The sequence below is a fragment of the Primulina eburnea genome, chromosome 11, assembly GCF_022965805.1.
Source record: "Primulina eburnea isolate SZY01 chromosome 11, ASM2296580v1, whole genome shotgun sequence".
NCBI classification, from domain to species: Eukaryota; Viridiplantae; Streptophyta; class Magnoliopsida; order Lamiales; family Gesneriaceae; genus Primulina; species Primulina eburnea.
In genome coordinates, this window is record NC_133111.1 from 6,796,186 (window position 1) to 6,817,097 (window position 20,912).

The following is a 20,912-nucleotide window of genomic DNA, read 5'->3' on the forward strand; positions in this document are numbered from 1 at the left end:
TGTGATGATATATGTCAGTTGTTCTAATTGTAGGAATCATGATAGGTATGATGATAAAGATGAAATTCGGAGACATGGAAGAAGATGACAAACCGCCCCCACCCCGTCTCGTCCCATTGTCATCCTTAGATACTAGTTGCTTGGTTACTTGTCAAACTCCGGAAAATTAAAAAATAAAGGTTAGGCTTGTCTTGAGGTCAATAAAAAATATATAATTCATTTAAAATTTAATTATATAGAAGGGAGTTTGATTTTTTTAAATCAAGAAAAGAGAGTTGACTTTGTTATGTATGTGAGATCATTAATTAGCTTCACTAATTAGTTAGATTTAAGTTTTGAATTTTTAAAAAATATTTTTTAATTGCTCTAGTTCACATGTTCAGTTCAGTTCAGTCGTTTATCTCTTTTCATTCTAGCTATTTTTCTTTCCATTCTCGCTAATTTTGTGTTCCCTCAAAGGATACAAAACAAAATATAATCAAATATCATTTGAAGATTTGTGAGAAAAGTAAGTACTATAAAATTTGTATAGTAGTAATATTGAAACAATTTTACAGAAATAAGTTTCTTTCGAGATTGCAATTTGTTTATTGGGTAGAAGTGTGAGTGGGTCGAGCAATGTGCTTAATGTGCCGAGCAGGGTTGAGTGGGTCAAGCATGGGTGTAATGGATCGAGCATGATGCAATTCTCCAATCACGAGAAGCAAACACGCTAAAAAATGGAGTCACACTCTCGATTCGATGAAACAAAGAACGTCGTGTTGTCTCGATATTTTTGAAACAAGTAATTGTTTTGATATTCACATCTAATCTATGAAAATCCTAGCAACAAATATTTACTGAAGATAACAATTGATCTCAAACGAACTTTCAAATAACTCTTCTTTGACAACTCGACTGAAAAACAATCGGCAAACGCCACAAAGTGTTAAACTTTGATAAGTTTGATTTGAGAAACACACAAATGTTATACAAAATCAAACTTTGAATTTGAGAGAAAACTCAATGTTAATTTTTTATAATGATAAAATTCGTGTATATATTGTTTACAAATCTAAAAATATGAAAATCTAGTTACCAAATAATTTAGGATTCTAAATTAGGTAAAGATAAATTTTTCCGTAGGCGGGTGCGCTCGGGCACGAGATTCTACCGCTCGGGCGCAGGAGGTTTCTGGAAATCGTTGTCATGTGCAGTAAGTGTGATGCTCGGGCGCGACATTTTACCACCCTAGCGCCAGGCACATGCTCGGGGATGATATTTTACCGCCCTAGCGCGGAGCCCTCATGTCCGTGGTCTTGATTTGACATCCTCTTCATAATTTAGCAATTGAATAACATTGAAATGTATTTCAACTTTATTGCTATGCATGCCGAATTCTTTGAAACTTCGAACTACTCCCAAGTTTTGGCACGTCATGCTCGGCCAGATTCATATCATACTCTCCCCATCTTAATTTTTTTTTGTCAAATCTTGGCTACCTACGCAAAAACGAAGCACGTTATTAATAAAAAGAATTATATTATCAACATGCTTACCTTTCAACACTAGATTGTAGGCACTATCTTTGGCTCCATCAAACCAACTCAAAATTACAACGTCGTGGTTGCCTTTACTATCAACTCATAAACTTCAACATACACCAAATAACAAATGACATCAAATGATAAAAAATCATTAAGTATCACAAATATCAGATTTCTCCCTTTCTTAGACCTAGTTAACACAAGGATAATATCCATACACTTGTACGACCATAGTTCAATAGGAATAAGATATAGTTCATGCAATGCGTGTTTTATAATCTCGCTCAATATGCCTCTTCATATGCAACCAATACATATAATCATGCATTTTATCAAAGTTAAAACCACCATAATACTCCTCACTATCACGTAGCCCATGCAATGATATAGAATGGAAAATTTATTCTCTTGAAACATATATTAATCATGAATGAAGAAATTACCATATTCAACTGGCAATATATCAAAGCCATCACAACCAAATATAAATCATGCAAATAGAAAACAGTAAATGTACTATCATGTATTCATTTAACAAATCATAAAGGTTTGAGCATAATGCATATAATTCATGACTATGACAAAGTTTTATCAATTTGACAGCTTTTGAGAAATCAAAATCAATAACATTTGAGCTTAACTCAATCAACGCCTCACCACTCTCACTTCCATGGCTCCTCGACAAAAAACCTTAATTTACAGTTAGACCCTTAGACATCACATTTTCAACACACTCCAAATTCTTGATCACAACACAACAACGAATTAAGGTAAGGAAGCATACCATACCTCCCAGATGTTGCGTTTGCAATTAACTTTACCTAATCGCGATTGCACATGCATTCTTGAAGCTCAAACCATTGGGTTCTCCTTTCAACAAGACCCGTTTGTCTCCTCGTAATGATAACTTCAAAATCTTGCAAAGAAGAAATAACAGTGCTCGAGATTGAACCGGCCATATCATCATAATGAGTATAAACCACTTTGTACAAATGTACATGAAAGGGTTTATGCAAGGCTAAACAATTCTCTATCTCACTCTTTTGGGCCTTCAAATTATTTTGGCCTCTTTTTCTTTTTCTCTCATCTCATCTTTTTTCTTTTGATGGTCATCTCACTCTTTTGTTCTTTCTTTCTTTCGGCCATTTTGAATTCTTTTTCACTCTTAAGGAAATTCAATTTATCCTTGAGAACAACATTTGAATTCAATTGTACCAATGAAGCATTTTGTTCATCAAGAAATTGATGTACAATAATTGCTCCTTGCCTACTATCATCCTCCATAGTAGAAAAATTAAGCAATCATTCTCCATCTAATGATTTAGCATCCACTGTATATCGTTTAACATCATTCGACTCATCAACTAGTGGAATACTATCATCAACAACTTTCCCAACTACAACCTCATATTCAGGTTCCACTGCAATCTCAACTACATGTTCAAGTGCTACAACAACCTCAACTTCAGATTCATGTTCAACTACAACCTCAACCTCTATTTGAGATTTAAGCTCAACTGACGATTTTATTACTGCCATCTCCTCACGTATACATTGGCTAATACTATGACCAACTTTTAGACACCAACAAAATTTAATATCAACTGTATGAGGACTAAAAGTTTTAGAGGTACCTCGATGTTCATGCCTTGTATCTTCATGCCTCGACTCAACCATTGCCATTTCCACGATTTTCTCGTTTCTGTTGGACCGCCAGGTGGGTGCAACCGAATCATCATACAAGCCATGCTCATCTCTCTTACCACCTCTCATATTATCGTGATTTGGAACAAATTTCCTCATCACTCTTTTCATCTCATCCCACATAACTATAGGGTTATTATGCTCACATCGTCTTCTACTAGTACTAACTTATCCCACCAAGTAGTAGCATCATCAGTAAACTCACTACAAGCTCGTCTTACCTTCATTGCATCTGTATAATCTAGGCTCTCAAAAACACACTCCATCCTTTCCTCCCAATCATGATATTCATTCAGATTTACTTCCCTAAGGAAATATGGAATTGTCATCTTAGTATCACTTCTCCTGTACTCTCCTCGACTTATAAATCCACTATTCTTGTCATGTCGCCCATCATCATAATGATTTAGACATAACTTCTCATTCCCTTTGGCTCTCCACCCTCTACTATTCTCATCAACTTTCTAACACACAACTCCTCTTCTTCCCACTGCCTATACTCCTCACGTAAAGGCCTAAATGACTTCACCAACATCCTATCAAACTGTCTAAGAATTGTTTGAAATTGTCTATCATCAGACGTGTGTATCTGCAAGAAAATTTAGTAGAAAACAATATAGACTAGAGTTTCCTCACCACAAATCCTCACTAGTCACTCCAACGAAATCCACTCAATTTTCACTCTTTTTTTTCCTTACTACAAAACCTCACACGGCACTTGAATAAAACGCTCGCACTCAATTGTTTCACTCAATTTGAGAGTTCTCTCGTAGGGTATGTTTTCATGTTTTGTAGCTTGTGTACATCAAACTCACAAGTTTAAACTTCACGACGCTTGCAAGAAATTTGATTTTTTTTTAATTGTGAGAGGCATATGCATATGGCTTCCACAAGAGAATAGAACAAAATTCAAAAACTAAACAATGGAAAATATTCAAATTTTTGTTTTTTTTTGGATTGCAAAAGAATTCTTTGTGCACTCGAAAAAAGAAAAAATATAAAATAAGCACAACTCAAAAATTTCTAGAATCGCAAGATTCACGAAAGAATGATAGAACAAACAGATTTGTAAACAAAACAAAAGAATAAACATATCTGATAATAACAATGATAGCTTACTTGAATCAAAGGGAACCAAAAGCTCCGATACCAAATGATGTGATTCATCAATCACGAAAAGCAAACGCACTCAAAAACGGAGTCATACCCTCAATTCGAGGAAACAAAGAACGTCATGGTATCCCGATCTTTTTGAAACAAATAATTGTTGCGATATTCACTTCTAATATACGAAAAGCCTAGCAACAAATATTCACGAAGATAACAATCGATCTCAAACGAACTTTCAAAAAACTCGTCTTTGACAACCGGAGTGAAGAACAATCGACAAACGTCACAAATTGTTAAACTTTGATAAGTTTGATTTGAGAAACACACAAAGATATATACAAAGCCAACTTTGAATTTGAGAGAAAAACTCAAAAAATTATATTAAAACTCAATGTTAATTGTTTACAATGATAAATTCATGTATAGATTGTTTACAAATTTAAAAGTATGAAAATCTAGTTACCAAATAATTTAAGACTTTAAATTAGGTAAAGATAAATTTTTCCGCAGGTGGGCGTGCTCGGGCACGGAGGGTTCTGGAAATCGTCCTCTTGTGCAGTAAGCGTGGCGCTCGAGCACGACATTTTACCGCCCTCGTGCCAGGCACACGCTCGGGTTAGATATTTTACCGCCCTAGTGCGGAGCTCTCGGGTCTGGGGTCTTGATTTGACATCCTCTTTATAATTTAGCACTTGAATAACACTGAAATGTCTTCCAACTTCATTGCTATTCATGCCGAATTCTTTGAAGCTTCGAATCTTGATTGTATAATCTTGTCAACGTAGTTGTCTGGCTCTACTCTCAAGATTTAGCATGTCATGTCCGGCCAGATTCATATCAGAGCAAGGGTAGAGTCTTGTTGCATATTTCAAATGGGTCGTGGGTTGAGTGGGTCGAGCATGTTGCGTTTGTTAGTATTGCCCCCTATGATCAAGAGAAGACGTGGAATAAAAAAAACAAAACAAATTTCTTTCTATTGTAGAATTTGGTAGAAGATTTGGTTGAGTGCTAGCAATTTGTTTGAATTTAAAGACAATCAATTTTATTAACGTGTTGAGTTTTATCCCTTTCTTAACAGAGATTGTAATGTGTTTGTGGTGGAATGGGTCGAGTGGTGGAGTTTAGGTCGAGTGGGTGGAGTTTGAGTGGAGTTTGGGTGGAAAAAATTATTGTAATATGTTTGTGGTGGAGTTTGGGTGGAGTGAATTATTGTAATGTGCTTGTGGTGTAGTTTTGGTGGAGTGTGGGTGGAGTGGGTTGAGTTTGGGTGGAGTAAGTTATTGTAATGATCTTGTGGTGGAGTGTGGGTGGAGTGGGTTGAGTTTGGGTGGAGTAGGTTATTGTAATGTGCTTGTGGTAGAATGGGTGGAGTTTGAGTGAAGTGAGTTTTGTTTATTTTATTGACAGAGATTGTAATATGCTTGTGTTGAGTTTTAGTAATCAGAAATGCTACCAAATGTAATGCAAAGCCACTCACTCGACCAATAGGGCATAATGTTTAGTCAACCCATGTTTATTATGAATTGAATGTTTAATGTATCTCAATAAGTTGAGCCTCAATGTTTAGTCGTGTGAGCGTGGGTTGATGAGTCTCATTTTTAGTCGTGTGAGCGTGGGTTGAGCATGAGTCGATGGATTGTAAAATTAAATTACAATCAAAGAATTGATCTATTCCAAATTTCGTAGAGAAGTAAATCTGAAAAAAAAAATTTATTAATGGTAAAAAATTAATTTTTTTTCATGTTATAGTAAAAAAATTTGGCCGATATTCGACGTGAGTTTGGACCGAAAATTCCTTTTATGGAATAAACACTTTTAACGCTCAATTTCCTCAATTTCCCTCGTCGTATTCTACTACCGCTCACAATATCATATTGATGGGTTTGAAAATTGTTTCTTTCCGGTGGTACTCGTTCTTGATTTTCTCTATGTTAATTTCAAGGGAAACTGGTGGTTTATCAATAGAAGCGATTTGCCTTTCTTAAATTCCTTGGAATCATCTCGATAAAAATGGTACATATACAATCATGGAGCCTCTAGCTTCAGGGATTTTCCGTGAAGTTAAATTAAAGAGTTGCAATTTGCAAGCGGTAACATCAGTATGAGTTTACTGTGGTGGAGCTCTAAGACAACCGCAAAATTTTGTGTTAACGGCAAAAAATTATCGAAAACCAGAGCTTTCTCCCGTCTGGGCTTCCACAAAGGTTTTCGAAAAAAATTGTGGGATGATGACAAATGCATGTCACCAGACAACACGCGGAAGCTGCCTGGTATTTGTCTCTCTTTCTTTTTGATGTTTATGACTATCTTCATCTGTAATCTTACCCATTGCTCTTCATACGAGCTTGTTCTTGCTACAGTAACAGCTACGTCAATAATTGTGATTGTTTGGTGATTTTTGGAAACAGGTGAAGAAATGGTTAGTAGTATATATAGAATTCTCACAATTGGTCGTTGGGAGTCGTTGAATTTCATGAAATATAAAATGAGGCCGTTGAGGCCTGTTCATGGAAGGTTGGCTTTGAGATTCTTGGAGTGGGTTGTGAGGCGTCAAGATTTGGAGTTCACTCAAATAACTTACTTGTACTGCATTACGGTCCACATTCTTGTTAGAGCGAGAATGTATGATTTTGCAAGATCGATATTAATGAATTTATTGGGAAGGTGTTCTATATCAAGCTCAGTTTTTTCCGCTCTAATGGACACTTATTGTATGTGTGATTCTAACCCTGGAGTATTTGACCTCTTAATAAGGGTCTATGTAAGGAAGGGAGCAACTAAAGATGCTCTGAATATTTTTCGTTTGATGGGTTTTAGGGGATTTCTGGCATCTGTATTTACCTGTAATATGATCCTTGCAGCTATGGCAAAAATGCGCCTGGCTGCGCCCGTGTGGTTGTTTTTTGGGGAAATGCTTGCGAAAGGCATATGTCCAAATACTGGAACTTTCAATATATTGCTAAATGCCCTTTGTTTGGAAGGGAAATTGAAGAAGGCTGGTTATTTACTTAAGAAGATGGAGGAGAGTGGTTATGCTCCCAGTGTGGTTAGTTACAATACAGTGCTCAGCTGGTATTGTAAGAATGGTAGGTATAAAGAAGCTGTTGAGTTGTTGAATCACATGAATTGCAAGGGTATGGAATCAGATTTGTGTACTTATAATATTCTTATAGACAATTTATGTAAAAATAATAGGAGCGCCAAAGGGTATTTACTGTCGAAAAAGATGCAGAAGAGGATGATAATTCCAAATGAAGTGACATATAATATTCTTATAAATGGGTTTGTCAAAGAGGATAAAATTGCAGTTGCCAGAAAGATCTTTAACCAAATGCGTAAGGTTAACATTTTACCAAATTGCATCACTTACAATGCTTTGATCCATGGACATTGTCGTTCAGGCAATTTTGTTGAAGCGTTGGAACTTTTGGAAGAAATGTGTGAAATGGGATTGAAACCTAGTGAGGTTACTTACGGAGCGATTATAAATGGATTCTGCAAGCATGCTAAGTTTAATTTGGCAAAAGATCTTTTTGATTGGATTAAACTGGAAGGAATGGATGTTAATTGTATGATGTACACCATGCTAATAGATGGAGCATGCAGAAATGGGGCGCTGACAGAAACTGTACATTTACTTGGTAAAATGTTCAATGATGGGTTAAATCCTGACATTGTTACTTATTCAGCACTTGTAAGTGGATTTTGTAGGGCAGGAAAAGTAAATATCGTGAAGGAAATAATCTGTAAACTGTACAAATCAGGAAACAGACCTAACGACATTGTATATTCAACTTTAATTTACAACTTTTGCAAACATGGTGAGATAATTGAAGCAATCAAAGTGTACACAGCCATGCATCAGAGTGGTCATTGTGCTGATCTTTTCATCTGTAACTTACTGATATCCTCTCTTTGCAGAAGGGGATATGTACGACAGGCTGAGGTTTTTAGGCATCACATCCATAAAATTGGTCTAATTCCCTGTTCCATCACTTATGATGTAATTATTGGTGGCTATGCAAACATAGGAGAAGGATTAAAAGCATTTGAATTGTTCGATGAAATGGCTTGTTTAGGTCATCAGCCTAGCTTCTACACATATGGAAATCTGTTGAAAGGATTGTGTAGAGGAGGAAATGTTAAAGAGGCAGTACAATTCTTCTGTAAACTTCGAAACATTCCTTATGCTGTGGACATTGTTGTCTACAACACATTGCTGGCTGAGATATGTAGTATTGGTAAATTCAAACTAGCTCTAACCCTTTTATCTGAGATGATTGAAAATAATGTGCTTCCTGACAGTTACACCTATGGTTGTCTTATTTCTGGTTTATGTAGAGCTGGAAGAGTTGTTACTGCAATTCTTCTGTTGGAAAGGGGACTAAAAGGAGTAAATGTCTCTCCGAACCAGTTTATTTATTCATGTATCATCAATGGTCTTGTTAAAATTGGACATCCGCAAGTGGGTATTGGATTCTTTAAAGATATGGTGGCACGGGGTCTCAGTCCTGATATAATTACGTTCAATGCAGTTTTAGATGCGCACTCGAAAGTGGGACTGGTGGTTAAGTCACACAATGTCTTATCAATGATTGATGGTAGAGGTTTGTGCCCTAATTTGGCAACATTCAATATCCTCCTACATGGGCAATCAAAGCGCCATAATATTTCTGAGTGCTTTGCATTATACAAAAGCATATTAAGACATGGTTTTCTTCCTGATAAGTTCACATGCCACTCTTTAATTCTCATGCTATGTGAATCTGGTATGCTGGATGTTGGGGCCAAATTTTTGAAAATGATGATCATTCAGGGGATTCCAGCAGATCAATTAACGTTAAACTTGTTGATTACTGCGTATAGTGAGAGAGTTGAAGTAGCGAAGGCCTTTGACTTGTTAAATGTCATGAACTCTGTTGGGGTTTCACCAAATGCAGATATTTTCTCCTCTATTTTGAGTGGGCTTAAGAAAGTATCTCGTTTCCAAGAGTGTCGTACACTTCTTTATGACATGCTGAATAATGGTTTTATTCCTTCTTCTAGACAATGCTGCAGTTTGATCAAAAGTATGTGTAAATCTGGAGATATAAAAGGAGCATTGAAACTGAAAGATGAGCTGGAAGAACTTGATCTCATTTTGTGCCGTTTGTCACAGAGTGCCATTGTTCGAGGGCTTGTGCTGCGTGGAAAGACACAAGAGGGAGTTCTTTTTCTTAATTGTATGCTGAAGGGCCTACTCGTTCCTACAGTTTCAACTTTCACGACCTTACTTCATCAGTTATGCAAAGATTGTAAACTTTCTGAGGCACTGAATGTGAAATACTTAATGGAACTTCATGGAGCAAATCCCGACGTTGTTGCTTACAATGTTCTCATAACAGGCCTCTGTAAAATACATGATACTTCTCATGCCTTTAAATTGTACGAGGAGATGAGACAAAGAGGCATCTGCCCCAATATCACAACATTTTCTGTTCTCGTCCCTGCTATTTATTCTGAAAATAATACTGCGATGGGTGAAAGCATATTGACAGATTTAGAGGAAAGAGGATTAGTCAGTCAGAAGTCAACTACCCAAGGATGGCAAGGAAAATTGATTGACGTCATGAAAACAATACACCTCATAAGACGAAGACCAAAGAAAGTGCCGTGCCATTAATACTGGCTAGAATTGTTACTTCTTATGGTTTATTTGAAAGACAGGGATTTTGTGGATTTCCAAAAACTAGACTGGTTTTACTGCTGAAACTAGGTTTGTTGTGTATTTTCAGCTTGAATCTTGTCTATATGACATATGCAAGTGCATGGAAAACAAACACACACACACACAACATATTATTTTATTTCGGGGTTCCTAGTTAATTTTTTAATCCCAGTCCTTAATGCAGTTATCAGCGAATGCCTGAAACAAATGGACATTTGGCTGGAGGCAGAGCCTCATTTTCTAGGTTTGGTCACTGATAAGCTTGTGGCTCTTTAAAATATGTTCAATAGTTTAGTATTTCATGCACTCAATCTTTTCGTGTGATTATGTTATTATTCATGCAGTTCAGAGAGGACCTTGATCTGCTTTGACTATGGCTACGAGCGGGAGATCAGGCTTTACATATGCATATTGGTTTAAGGGGTTTCTTTGGTTGCTATTTGTATGTGAGAAAAATCTAGAAGCTAAAGCCTGGTAAGCTACTAAGTTGCACATGATCTTTCACCTTATAAATATTCTTATGAATTTCATATGATATAATATCTTTTAATATTTTGCGTATGCAAGAGAAAAACAGGTTGGGAGAGGGCAAAGATGATAGAGAACTCAGGTTATAAGTCATGCCATGGTATACAAGAGAGAGTGAAACAAGAAATTGAGTAGGTATCAAATGTAGATAGTTCGTGAAGGATGGAGTAGCAGGAGTACTTAGGAAGGGAGAAAGGATTATAGCTCTCAAGATAGGAGTAGCAACAGAAAATATTAACATGATTAGCAAATAAGCACTTCAAGTAGGATTAGATAAAGCCACCAAATATAGGTTTCGAGAAGATCTACATGAGGTAGTACAAAAAAACCAACGATATGATTTTAACAGGAGGAGATCTAAATGGGCATGTAGGAGTAAGAGATGATGAATGTGATGGTGTACATTTTGTTCCCCTGAGGTTGATTTGATGTAAAAATCAATAAAAGACGGCCAAAATGGTTTTCATATCAATAATTGGGATGAAATATGTAATTATAATGTTCATAGAAGTACCCAATCTTTTTAGGTCGAAAACCAAAGAGTTTAAATTCATAAATCAAAGGATTTTTTCGTACATTGCCAATAAAAGGAACCAAAAAAATTTGAGGTTCAAACAATATAAGCAAAAAATTAATAATCCCTACAAAATATCAAATTTGATGAGTATTTACAAATTGATTATTGACAATTATCCTTAACCTGTTTAGAATTTAGCACAACATATTTCACATATCAGTTTGCCCATGGGTAGCATAAGAAACAATTTAATTTATCAAGGCATTATATGCATGGAGAGGTGGACGACCATTTGGCTGACCTAATGGCTGAAGAAAATAAATATGGACATAATTGGGATCCCCCAAACCTAGCAGGTTGATGTCACATATTTAAATTTAAAGTTACATATCAATTTGACAAAAGAAAATATGAAATTAGACTCAAATGCTTGGAATAAATGCTATAGTGTTGTAGAGATGTTCAATAGCTGAGTATGTTAACGGGATGAGGAACTGAAAATGATTGATATTACATCAGAGGAGTACAAACCGTGGAATGAATATATTGAGATAAGTATATAAAATACTATATATCTATCAAAGTGTGGATATATGACATTGTTTTCCAAGTATGCATTGTCGAAATTAGACTTTTATACTCACTTTTATGTTATATCATGAAACTCAATATGAGTATTTTCGTAAAGTTTATTATTTGTTAGGGATAGATGAGGGAAAAACAAATTATTTGTTTGGCCTACCAATTTCTAACTACATTGGGGTAAAATAAATTTATAACTTAAAGATTTAATATAAAATTAAATTATACCCATTATATTATGAGGAAAAAATTTCAAATTTCAAGTTCAAATATGATAGAGGTATAAAAAAGTAGTGGGGCATCTTTGAATTTTTTAGTCACATACATATGCTGAATTTTTAATTTTAATTGAATTTATATTGCTCTAGTGGACAATTGAATTTAGTCACATAATATAATAAAAACTAAGATTGAAGATGATGACTAATTGCTACTTTTATAAAACGAAAAAACACTAAACGGAGTCCTACGTCCAAGTCTCGAAGCCAATAAAACAAATAGAAATTAACTGGTGGCAAAAGAAGTACACAAATCCTGATTGAAAATGATAAAAAGATTTCTTTCACAAAGAGAAAGAGACAAATCAAAACTAGAAATGATACACAAAAGTGTCAAAACGATCACGCCATTCGAGCTCAAGAAATTTAATATCTAACAGTTGGAAAAAAAAAGGTGTTCTAGCTTAGGTCTTTGGGATGATTGTTACTTCCTTTTAATAGTTTGCAAGTAAAAAAGAAGCAGAAAAAAACTTACCAACATTGATATACATGTGTTTGATTCAAGTGTAGTTGGATTTAAAGGCACTCAAGTGTTCAAGGTTATTAAAAAACTAATCAATGATGATGTTGAAAAATTCAAGTAATTGGAATTACTTCTAGATGTGAAGAAGAGAATGAGTATATTTTCTTACCAACTCTTATCACATGGAATTCGAGTTACAGACTAACAAGCGAAAAATCAAGTGTACCTTTTTTTTATATTTTGGCGAAACAAATATTACTCTGTAGATCTTGTAATTTCAACATTACATCTTGAATTGGATGCTGCATTCTGTAGATAATTCTTTTCTTTTTAGAAATTATATGTGGTTTGTTGGACGTTTATTTGATATAAATATTAAAATATTGTATATTATGATTTTGGATTTGCTATAAGTAACTACCGTGTGTTTATGTAGTTGTATCGAAATTAACTTCTCATATAATTTTAATCCATATGAATCTTTTGTTTAAAATAAGTTGAAAAATACAAAATGGTAATTATTTAATTATTTTTTTTTCACATTTTTCCTCAAAGTAATATTATGTTTATCTCAATTTTAAGAATTTGAAATATACTCTGGCCACCAAACCCTGTAATAGTTTTAATTGCACATGATTATTCCATTAAAATAATACTTGCTTTATTTTCAATGGATATATAACAATAGAGGAGGTTTTTTTTTTTAAAAAGAAAAACATGGATTTAAATACAAGTTTTATGAAATTCTTTTTTAGGTTGGACATGGATTTTCAAATAGGATTACTTTAAAATACCTTGTATATGGTGAAGGATTTCAAATTTTTTAAAAACTCAGTTATTGTTATATATACATTTTAAAATAAAATAAAATAATTTTTATTCTAACAGAGTAATTATATTTGATTCAAGATATAAATAACTGGGTTAACATTTCTATTTATTTAATTTAGACAAATACATTTTCAAATAATTGGAGGTGAGACTAGAACACTTATCAAAGAAACATCCAACAAAGCACATATATTTTTGAAGATAGCAGATCCTATATCACAATTTTGTCTCCTTTTTTGTACTTTCTGATCGAAGCCACGGATCTGGTATGAAACACTGTTGTAGAATGAGAAAAAATCCTTAAGGAGGGAAGTGATTTGCATCCAATGTGCTGTGTGAAGATGACTTGCCCCAAAACAAACCTATAATATTGCTACCGTGAGGAAGATCATCTGCCAGCAACAAAGAGAGATGAAGTGCGGGGTTTTCATAGCTGATGTAATTTAAAGCCGACAACATTTCCAGATGGTTAAAAAATTGAAGCAAGCTCACCGGCGACAAACCAAGAGGATCTCCTACTATAAAAGTGGACTGGATGGAAATATAAGTATATTGAGGTATCCACATCTTCATTCCCACCACCTAATTTGGGTTTGGTTGCTCAAATCGGTTAGAGTCACATGTTTCTGCCATTTTTTTTTCACTCCTTCGCTTGCTTACTTGCGTGTTTGCAGTGCATACTTTGGTTGCTGTCCGCTTTGGTGAAAGGATTGATTTTTGTTGCATGCCTTGATTCCTTGAAGATGGTTAAAAAAGATTCTTTGTTGTTTGTCTGAAATGGCCTGTCGTGCATGTACTATAGCTTGCTGCGTGAAAATTTATCTGGCTCAAATTATGGTGACACAAGTTCCAAGCTCAACAGTTTGTGACTACTGTGAACTGCACTTAATACAATTATTCGAATGAGAGAAGTGGACCTGTGAATTATTGGTCATTGACCACAAGACGATAATTCCACCAAGGAGGTGTAATAGTTTCCACAGCAATACTCAGAATCAGACATGTTAAAACTACAGAACGTCTGTGTTTTGGCTGCAATCCTGGAATTCATTTTCCGTCATATCGACAATGTAGGTAGTGATGTAGGTGTTGTGTATATATATATACTAGGAATGTATACGTGCGATGCACGTAGATAACTAATAATGAAATATATAATAATGAGATTTAGATAATGTTTAAAATCGAATAACATATTGTTTATGAGTATTTATCAATCTAAATATATATAAAACACAAAAAATGAAAATATATTATGACAATAAATCATATATATTCATTTATTCATATGACACTTTCACTCCGCGTGATTATAACATAATGAAATCTCTCTCAAATTTAAAAATATGTTTTTCAACCAAAATATAATATAATTCACAATTGAAAAATAATAAAAATAACATAATAATGAATTTTATCAAAACCAAAATCACGATGTACTTAAATGAAGTAAACATAGACAAAATATTGTCAAATAAAATTCTCTTAATAAACTAAATTATCATAATAATGTTAAAATAAAACCAGTAAACATTTATTAAATTAAATATCAATTGTGATTTTGCTAAATAAAATAGATATATAAATAAGATAACATACTTAATTTTGTGAGACGACCTCACGAGTCATTTTGTTAGACGAATCTCATATTGATTCACTAATAAAAAATATTATTTTTTATGACAAAATATTAATTATTATTGTAAATACGGGTATAGTTGACCCATTTCACAGAAAACTCACTATGAACATTGATATAAAAAATCCGCAAACATTAAAAAAATATATATATAAAGCAAAATATAGTGTCACAAAAACAAAATGACATATTTAAATAAAAAGAATATGATGCTTCTTAATTCATATTTAAAAATCACCTTGTTATAAAAGTGATGTATTTATATGTAAAATAAAAAAAAGATAAGATAAAAATATTAAATATTCATTAACAACCATGAAAAAATCAACTCATTTTAGCAACCAATTTTAGTAGCAACAAAGAAAAACCATTGGTAGATTGATGAATTCAATATGCATTAATGTCCAAAGTCATTTAAGATGTACAATGAATTACCAAAAGAACCCATTAAAAAAATCATTGATTTAATTTGCAGCTTTAATGAATAAGGGTATATTAGAAAATTCACAATTAGAACTGATATATTTATATGTATGTTAGATATATATGCTCCTAAGTGTACTGTGATTCACGGGTTGGAGGATGTGCTTCTTCCCGTTTCAATGTACTAAGATAGAGTCTACAAAATGTGTAAACAAAGTGGAGACTCATATGTAGCTCATCAAATGGCATAAACCTGATCAAAACACAGAGTCGTGTTGTTTGGTACCAATGATTAAATAAAGTTAGATCTATAATATATGTCCGTTCATATGATCGTCGTTTGATTTGTATCAACTGAATCAATCGATATTTAGAGTTCTCATCAACACAGCAGATCTTGCCATTCAAGAATCACCATGTGATTTATTATAATTTCGTGAGTAAAAATCTTAATTATGAACATCCAAAAAAATATAGAAGTGTTCTGAAAAAAGCCATGTATTTTTTTAAGGTTAAAGTATTATGTCAGCGTTCTGGGCTTGGAAAATGAGTTATCAGAGAGAATGAATGAACTCTCTTTGGTTCGGGCCATCAACTCGTACGCCACCGCTCACCCGCTCCATCTGCTCCGCGCCCTCGGCTTCACCGGCTTCGAACACGGGGCTGAACAATGTGACGAAGTCGAACTTCGAACCGGCTCTAGCCGAGCTGCGGCGCCACGTGAAGGAAGCAGGCTTCGTGTCTATCGACTTGGAGATGACGGGGCTCACCTGCGCATCGTGGCGGGAGTCGTTCGAGTTTGACCGAGCCGACATACAGTACCTGAAAGTCAAAGATTCCGCCGAGAAATTCACTGTCGTTCAGTTTGGGGTGTGTCCCTTTCGCTGGGACCCTCATGCCCACTCCTTCGTCGCCCATCCGTAAGTTTTTCGGGATTTAATTTGGAGATTTATGTTAATTTATGAAATTATCAAAGTATTGGAGGTTAATTTTCTTAAAGGAAGTATCTTTGAATTTTAGAATATTAGTTTTCATATTTGTCCCGAATAGATTGAGTAATACATGTATACAATCACGGGTATTAGAGGCTGACATTTTGTTTAATTCAATTTGTTTAAATGCATTTGGTTGGTTTGGTTTCTGTCCTTAGCAAATTGATACCGTATGGATCCCAAATGTTCAGTTGGTTTTGATCGAAGATCAAATGCACCAGTTGCTATCGGATAGTTTTGGAAAGACTAAAGATAGAAAGTGGGCAAAAGTTTCGTTAGAAATTTGTATGAGCTTTTAGTATATGCCTCTTTACGAGTAGCAGGTAAAGAAATAACAAGAAGGGAGAATCCATTTCAACGACCATTTACTTCTAGCGATAACCAATTGCTTTTAGCTCCGGCAATTGACTTTTTACACACACACATTGGTGCAATATCTAGTGGTGGGCATTATGTCATCTGATCCTGCATTCCTGCCAATCTACATCTGCATAACATTCAACACTTCTTTGCTGATTCTTTCTAGAGAGTTGTAACCTTTTCCCTGGAGTACCTTTTTTGCACCGTAGAATTTGATTCATTGCTTATAGTTGTCTCAAGGTGGAAGAATGCATAAATTGTCTAGCAATGTTGACATTGTTATCTATAACAGTCAGAGTAGGATCAAGTTAGCTAGTAGATGTTGATATCTCTACGTATGTGCAGGGGTATCTAGTTGTGTCCTTGAGGGGCTGCAATCTGATTTTACCATTTCTCTCAATAATGAAGATGTACATTAATTGATGCACAAAATTCCTTTCATGCTTCTAGTTATTCCCTTTAGCAATTATTGAAGGTGGCCCAAATCTTTTACTCCCCCTATCTACTATTTACTTTTAAGGCTGTCAATTCCATGAGAAACATCACATATAATAACAATATTATCCACTGTGCAAAACTTTTGAGTCCTCACAATGTTGGTGTCACAAGTGCATACTAATGCTGAGTGACATGCAATAGCATTTGTAGCCATTTTGGGAAAGAGAATATCCCAAGAAGACGCCCTTAATTGCTATTGGATTAAATTTTCCTTTATCGGGATTGGAATTATAAACAAACACATCACACCAAAATATTTTAGGAGGAAGTAGTAAAGGAAGCTTAAATGTGGTGATCATCTTAAGGAATGGAGAGGGTTTTTGAATTAAAGAGTTGATAAGATAATTTGAGTTGAAGAATTTTGGTTTGAATTCCATCGATAAGATACATAGCAGTTACAGTTCCTCGACCGATTTTTTTCTTTTGAATATCAATAGTAAATGTGCTAAACAAACTACTTCAAGAATGTGACTATCTTTTCTATAAGAAATCCCATTTTCTTGCCATATGGCTATAGAGGTTTCTTGATTCAGCATTGGATTCTACGTTATTTGGTGAATGGTTTTCCTTTCTTTGACTTTTCACATGAATTTTCCAGCAGCTCTATGTGGTGTGATGAAATTTCCTTAAATATGTAGATCCTTGTGTATCATCCCTTCATGCATCTCTCTACAACAAGAAGTGTTTTCCATCTTGTGCCTCTGACGACTATGATGTTTCCTTTTTCATATGAATTTTTTGTTTTAGAATTGTAAAATACCGGCTGGATGGAATATATTTCACTTGCATCAAGATGGTAGTTAAAACCACATTTTTGCTGCTTTGACTGGTACAATTTTTACATATTTCCTCAACAGGAAACTCCAGGTGAATGTTCATCCTTTGAGTTCTTGTTCCAGACATCCTCGCTGGAATTCTTGGCAAAATACCAGTTTAATTTCAATGCATGTATATTTGAAGGTGAGTTGGATTCTCTTCTTATTACTCTTGAACTTGGTGACAAGCTTTTATGCTATATTGACATATGATTTGTTAAATGATTATGTCTACTGATTGAAATTCTTCGATGAAAATAGTGAAGCTTCCATAAGCAGCTCGAATGCTGTGTTTTGAAGTTTATTGTAGACGTGCTTCCTAACAATTGTTCCGGATCTCTTCTGTCCTTTATTTCTTTCCCATTCTTACTGAAAGAAGATGATATTGTAATTTTCAATTTAATAAATTAAAAGCAATTTGTAGAAGGCGTGTTGATTTTGAGCTACAAATTATCATATGCAGATTAAGTTTATTTGGAAGATATATGTAAAAAGAAATTTGAAATAGAAATGATGATTTAATGGATGCATTAGTTGTTTGCTTTTGATATATCTTTAATTTGGACAAGGAACATCCACTTTATTTTACAGCTGCTCCTCCAGAACTTGAAGTCCGACTTCTAAATTTATACAAAAGCGATCATCCTGGAGAATCTTCCTTCGCGTCTTCTATTTCTTTTATTTGGTAATTTCTTCTCTCTTAAATAATCTCAGGAATATCTTATTTATCCAGAAGCCAAGAGGAGGAAGCATTGAGAAGGTTTGATTCAGTACACCAGAATGACGTTTCTGATTCGCCATCCATCTTGAGAGATGTAACTGATACACAGTTGGTTAGGGAGTCAGATATACTATTTACTGAGAGAATGAAGAGTAAACTCGGTAAATGGCGAACTGAATTATTACATAATAAAAATGGAGCATCTGACACTTTGGGGAGTTCAAACAATTATCGTTTAAATAGTTTCTCCCATGGATCTATGGCCTATGGGACTAAAACACACTACTCGGTTTAACTATCACTAGAACAACTGTGATGTAGCAACATGACCAGAATTGTCTCCAGGACGATTACAAAAGAAGAATTCATCAATGCATTTCATATGGGCATGTCAAAGAACTTTGACAATCACTAAACAAAAGTAGCTTTCTGGTTAAGTTCTTTTGTGTAAAAATAAGTTAAAACCGAAACGAATGGTGATACCCCCGGGCTATAGTCATAGTGGACCTTAAAGATAAGTGGCACCATCCATCACGTAATATAAGATGATATTATATACTGATAGCAGCCTTACAACAGAGCTGATAGGCGTGAAGGTATCTGCCTTTAGCTGTGGTCCAAGGAAGTCCTGCTCCTGCAGACTTTAGAATGAATCTAAATAGGTAAAAATACTTCAAAAATGTGCATAGGGACAAGAAAGATGGCACCAAAACGAGTAAAACAACACTAAGAAAATAATTCAAAATTATTTCATATACAACTGATTAGGAATGGATTACTGCAGCTGAAAATATAATGCAAACCTTTGCAGCCGATCGGATCTCCCTTGCAGTCATATCTAAAGCAAGAGCATAACTTAGAACTGCAAAAGTTCAGCAAGTTCATCATGTGAAAATCCATACACAAATTAAAAGTATGCTAGCGGACCCAATTGCCCACTCATACAAAAACAAATCTGGATTTTTACATTTAATTTTTCAAAACTGATTTTTTGCTATCATAAATCCATTAAGCTACCTCCTCACCTCATCTTGCCCTCTTCTTTAATATCATAGATTCGTCCCTGCATTATAGGTCTTATAATCAACACTTTTCTTCTGGATGCAATGTAAGGATACAGTCCAGGACTATTTTGGTACATATCTAATAGTTGCGTCCAACAACAATGATTTTTGTGCTGACAGCAAGTCTGATATGCTGATGCTGAACTGGCCATTTTCAGTGGTCTCGACAATGTTTTAGAAACTCTATACCTCCCGGTCAGAAGGCTACTCAACGGCGACGAAACTTGGATCATAGCAAACATACGTGCATCAGCTTGTCTGTATGGGTTTGGTAAGAGTCATGCTGGTGAATCCAATTACATACTTAAGACTACGGAAGCACACAAGGAACATACACTTTTGGGGACGTTGAATTATTAGTAAACTTTTGAATGGAATAGGGTCTCATGGTTTTCACCTTCCTACAGGATTTTCTACTTAACAAATTGTTAATATGAGGTCTCTAAGTGTTTACTTCTTCAATTCTTCATATATATGTATCTGAATCAAACTGGTTTGTTGAAATAACTCTTTTAAACGGAACCAGTCAAAAAATTTAGTTCGAATCCATTCGAACCAGCTCAAAAACATCCCCGGTCAAAACTTGATTATTTCTTAAGTTGGGAAAATCATACAAATCTATTTCTTTTAAAGTACAAAAACAGTTAACAAAATACATAAGCATTTTAGATAGTGTTCAACATTCTGGTGCAAGCCCCATTTATCTCCGGAATATAGATACATATATATACTGGGATAAACATAAAATCTCAGCTCAAACTGTGACTCCCTCCAGAAGCACCATCTCTGGTCTCCTGATATCCTGGAATATATGTCGTTGTCGACATACAAAGACAACAACAGCCTCCTCTGGTGTGAGCAAAGCTCAGTCTGAAGCAACAAAATATATACCACAGATATCTAAACAATGATATATGATATGCAATGCATGCATGTCGTGGAGGTATCAGGTCAAATGCTGATCCACTGAGCACATGTCAGAATCAATCGAATCGCTATCAAATCAATGCTCGAGCTGGCACACCGGCCTCAATCAGGGATACTGTAGCGCCCTTACTCGAGCCACTACTAAACAGACTAATAAACATGCAACATTAAACTTAATGCCAACAATTAAACAGCGGAAACCAAATACTTAATCATCTTACAACCCA

General features: G+C 34.8%; 1 protein-coding gene across 11 annotated transcripts; it reads left to right on the forward strand.

Annotated features, from left to right (window-relative positions):
* The first annotated feature begins 6,148 nt into the window (after window positions 1-6,148).
* Window positions 6,149-18,916, forward strand: LOC140804189 (uncharacterized). 11 transcript variants are annotated; one of them, XM_073160042.1, is made up of 7 exons: window positions 6,149-6,610; window positions 6,749-10,095; window positions 10,220-10,291; window positions 10,392-10,521; window positions 13,532-13,803; window positions 18,016-18,118; window positions 18,688-18,916. In XM_073160042.1, the coding sequence occupies exons 1-2, from the start codon at window positions 6,442-6,444 to the stop codon at window positions 10,000-10,002; spliced, it is 3,423 nt and encodes a 1,140-aa protein (XP_073016143.1). In that variant the 5' UTR covers window positions 6,149-6,441; the 3' UTR covers window positions 10,003-10,095; window positions 10,220-10,291; window positions 10,392-10,521; window positions 13,532-13,803; window positions 18,016-18,118; window positions 18,688-18,916. The 11 variants fall into 11 exon arrangements, with proteins under 11 accessions (XP_073016143.1, XP_073016144.1, XP_073016135.1 ...); XM_073160043.1 differs by having other exon boundaries at window positions 10,397-10,521; XM_073160034.1 differs by having other exon boundaries at window positions 10,232-10,291; window positions 13,502-13,803.
* The last annotated feature ends 1,996 nt before the right edge of the window (window positions 18,917-20,912 follow it).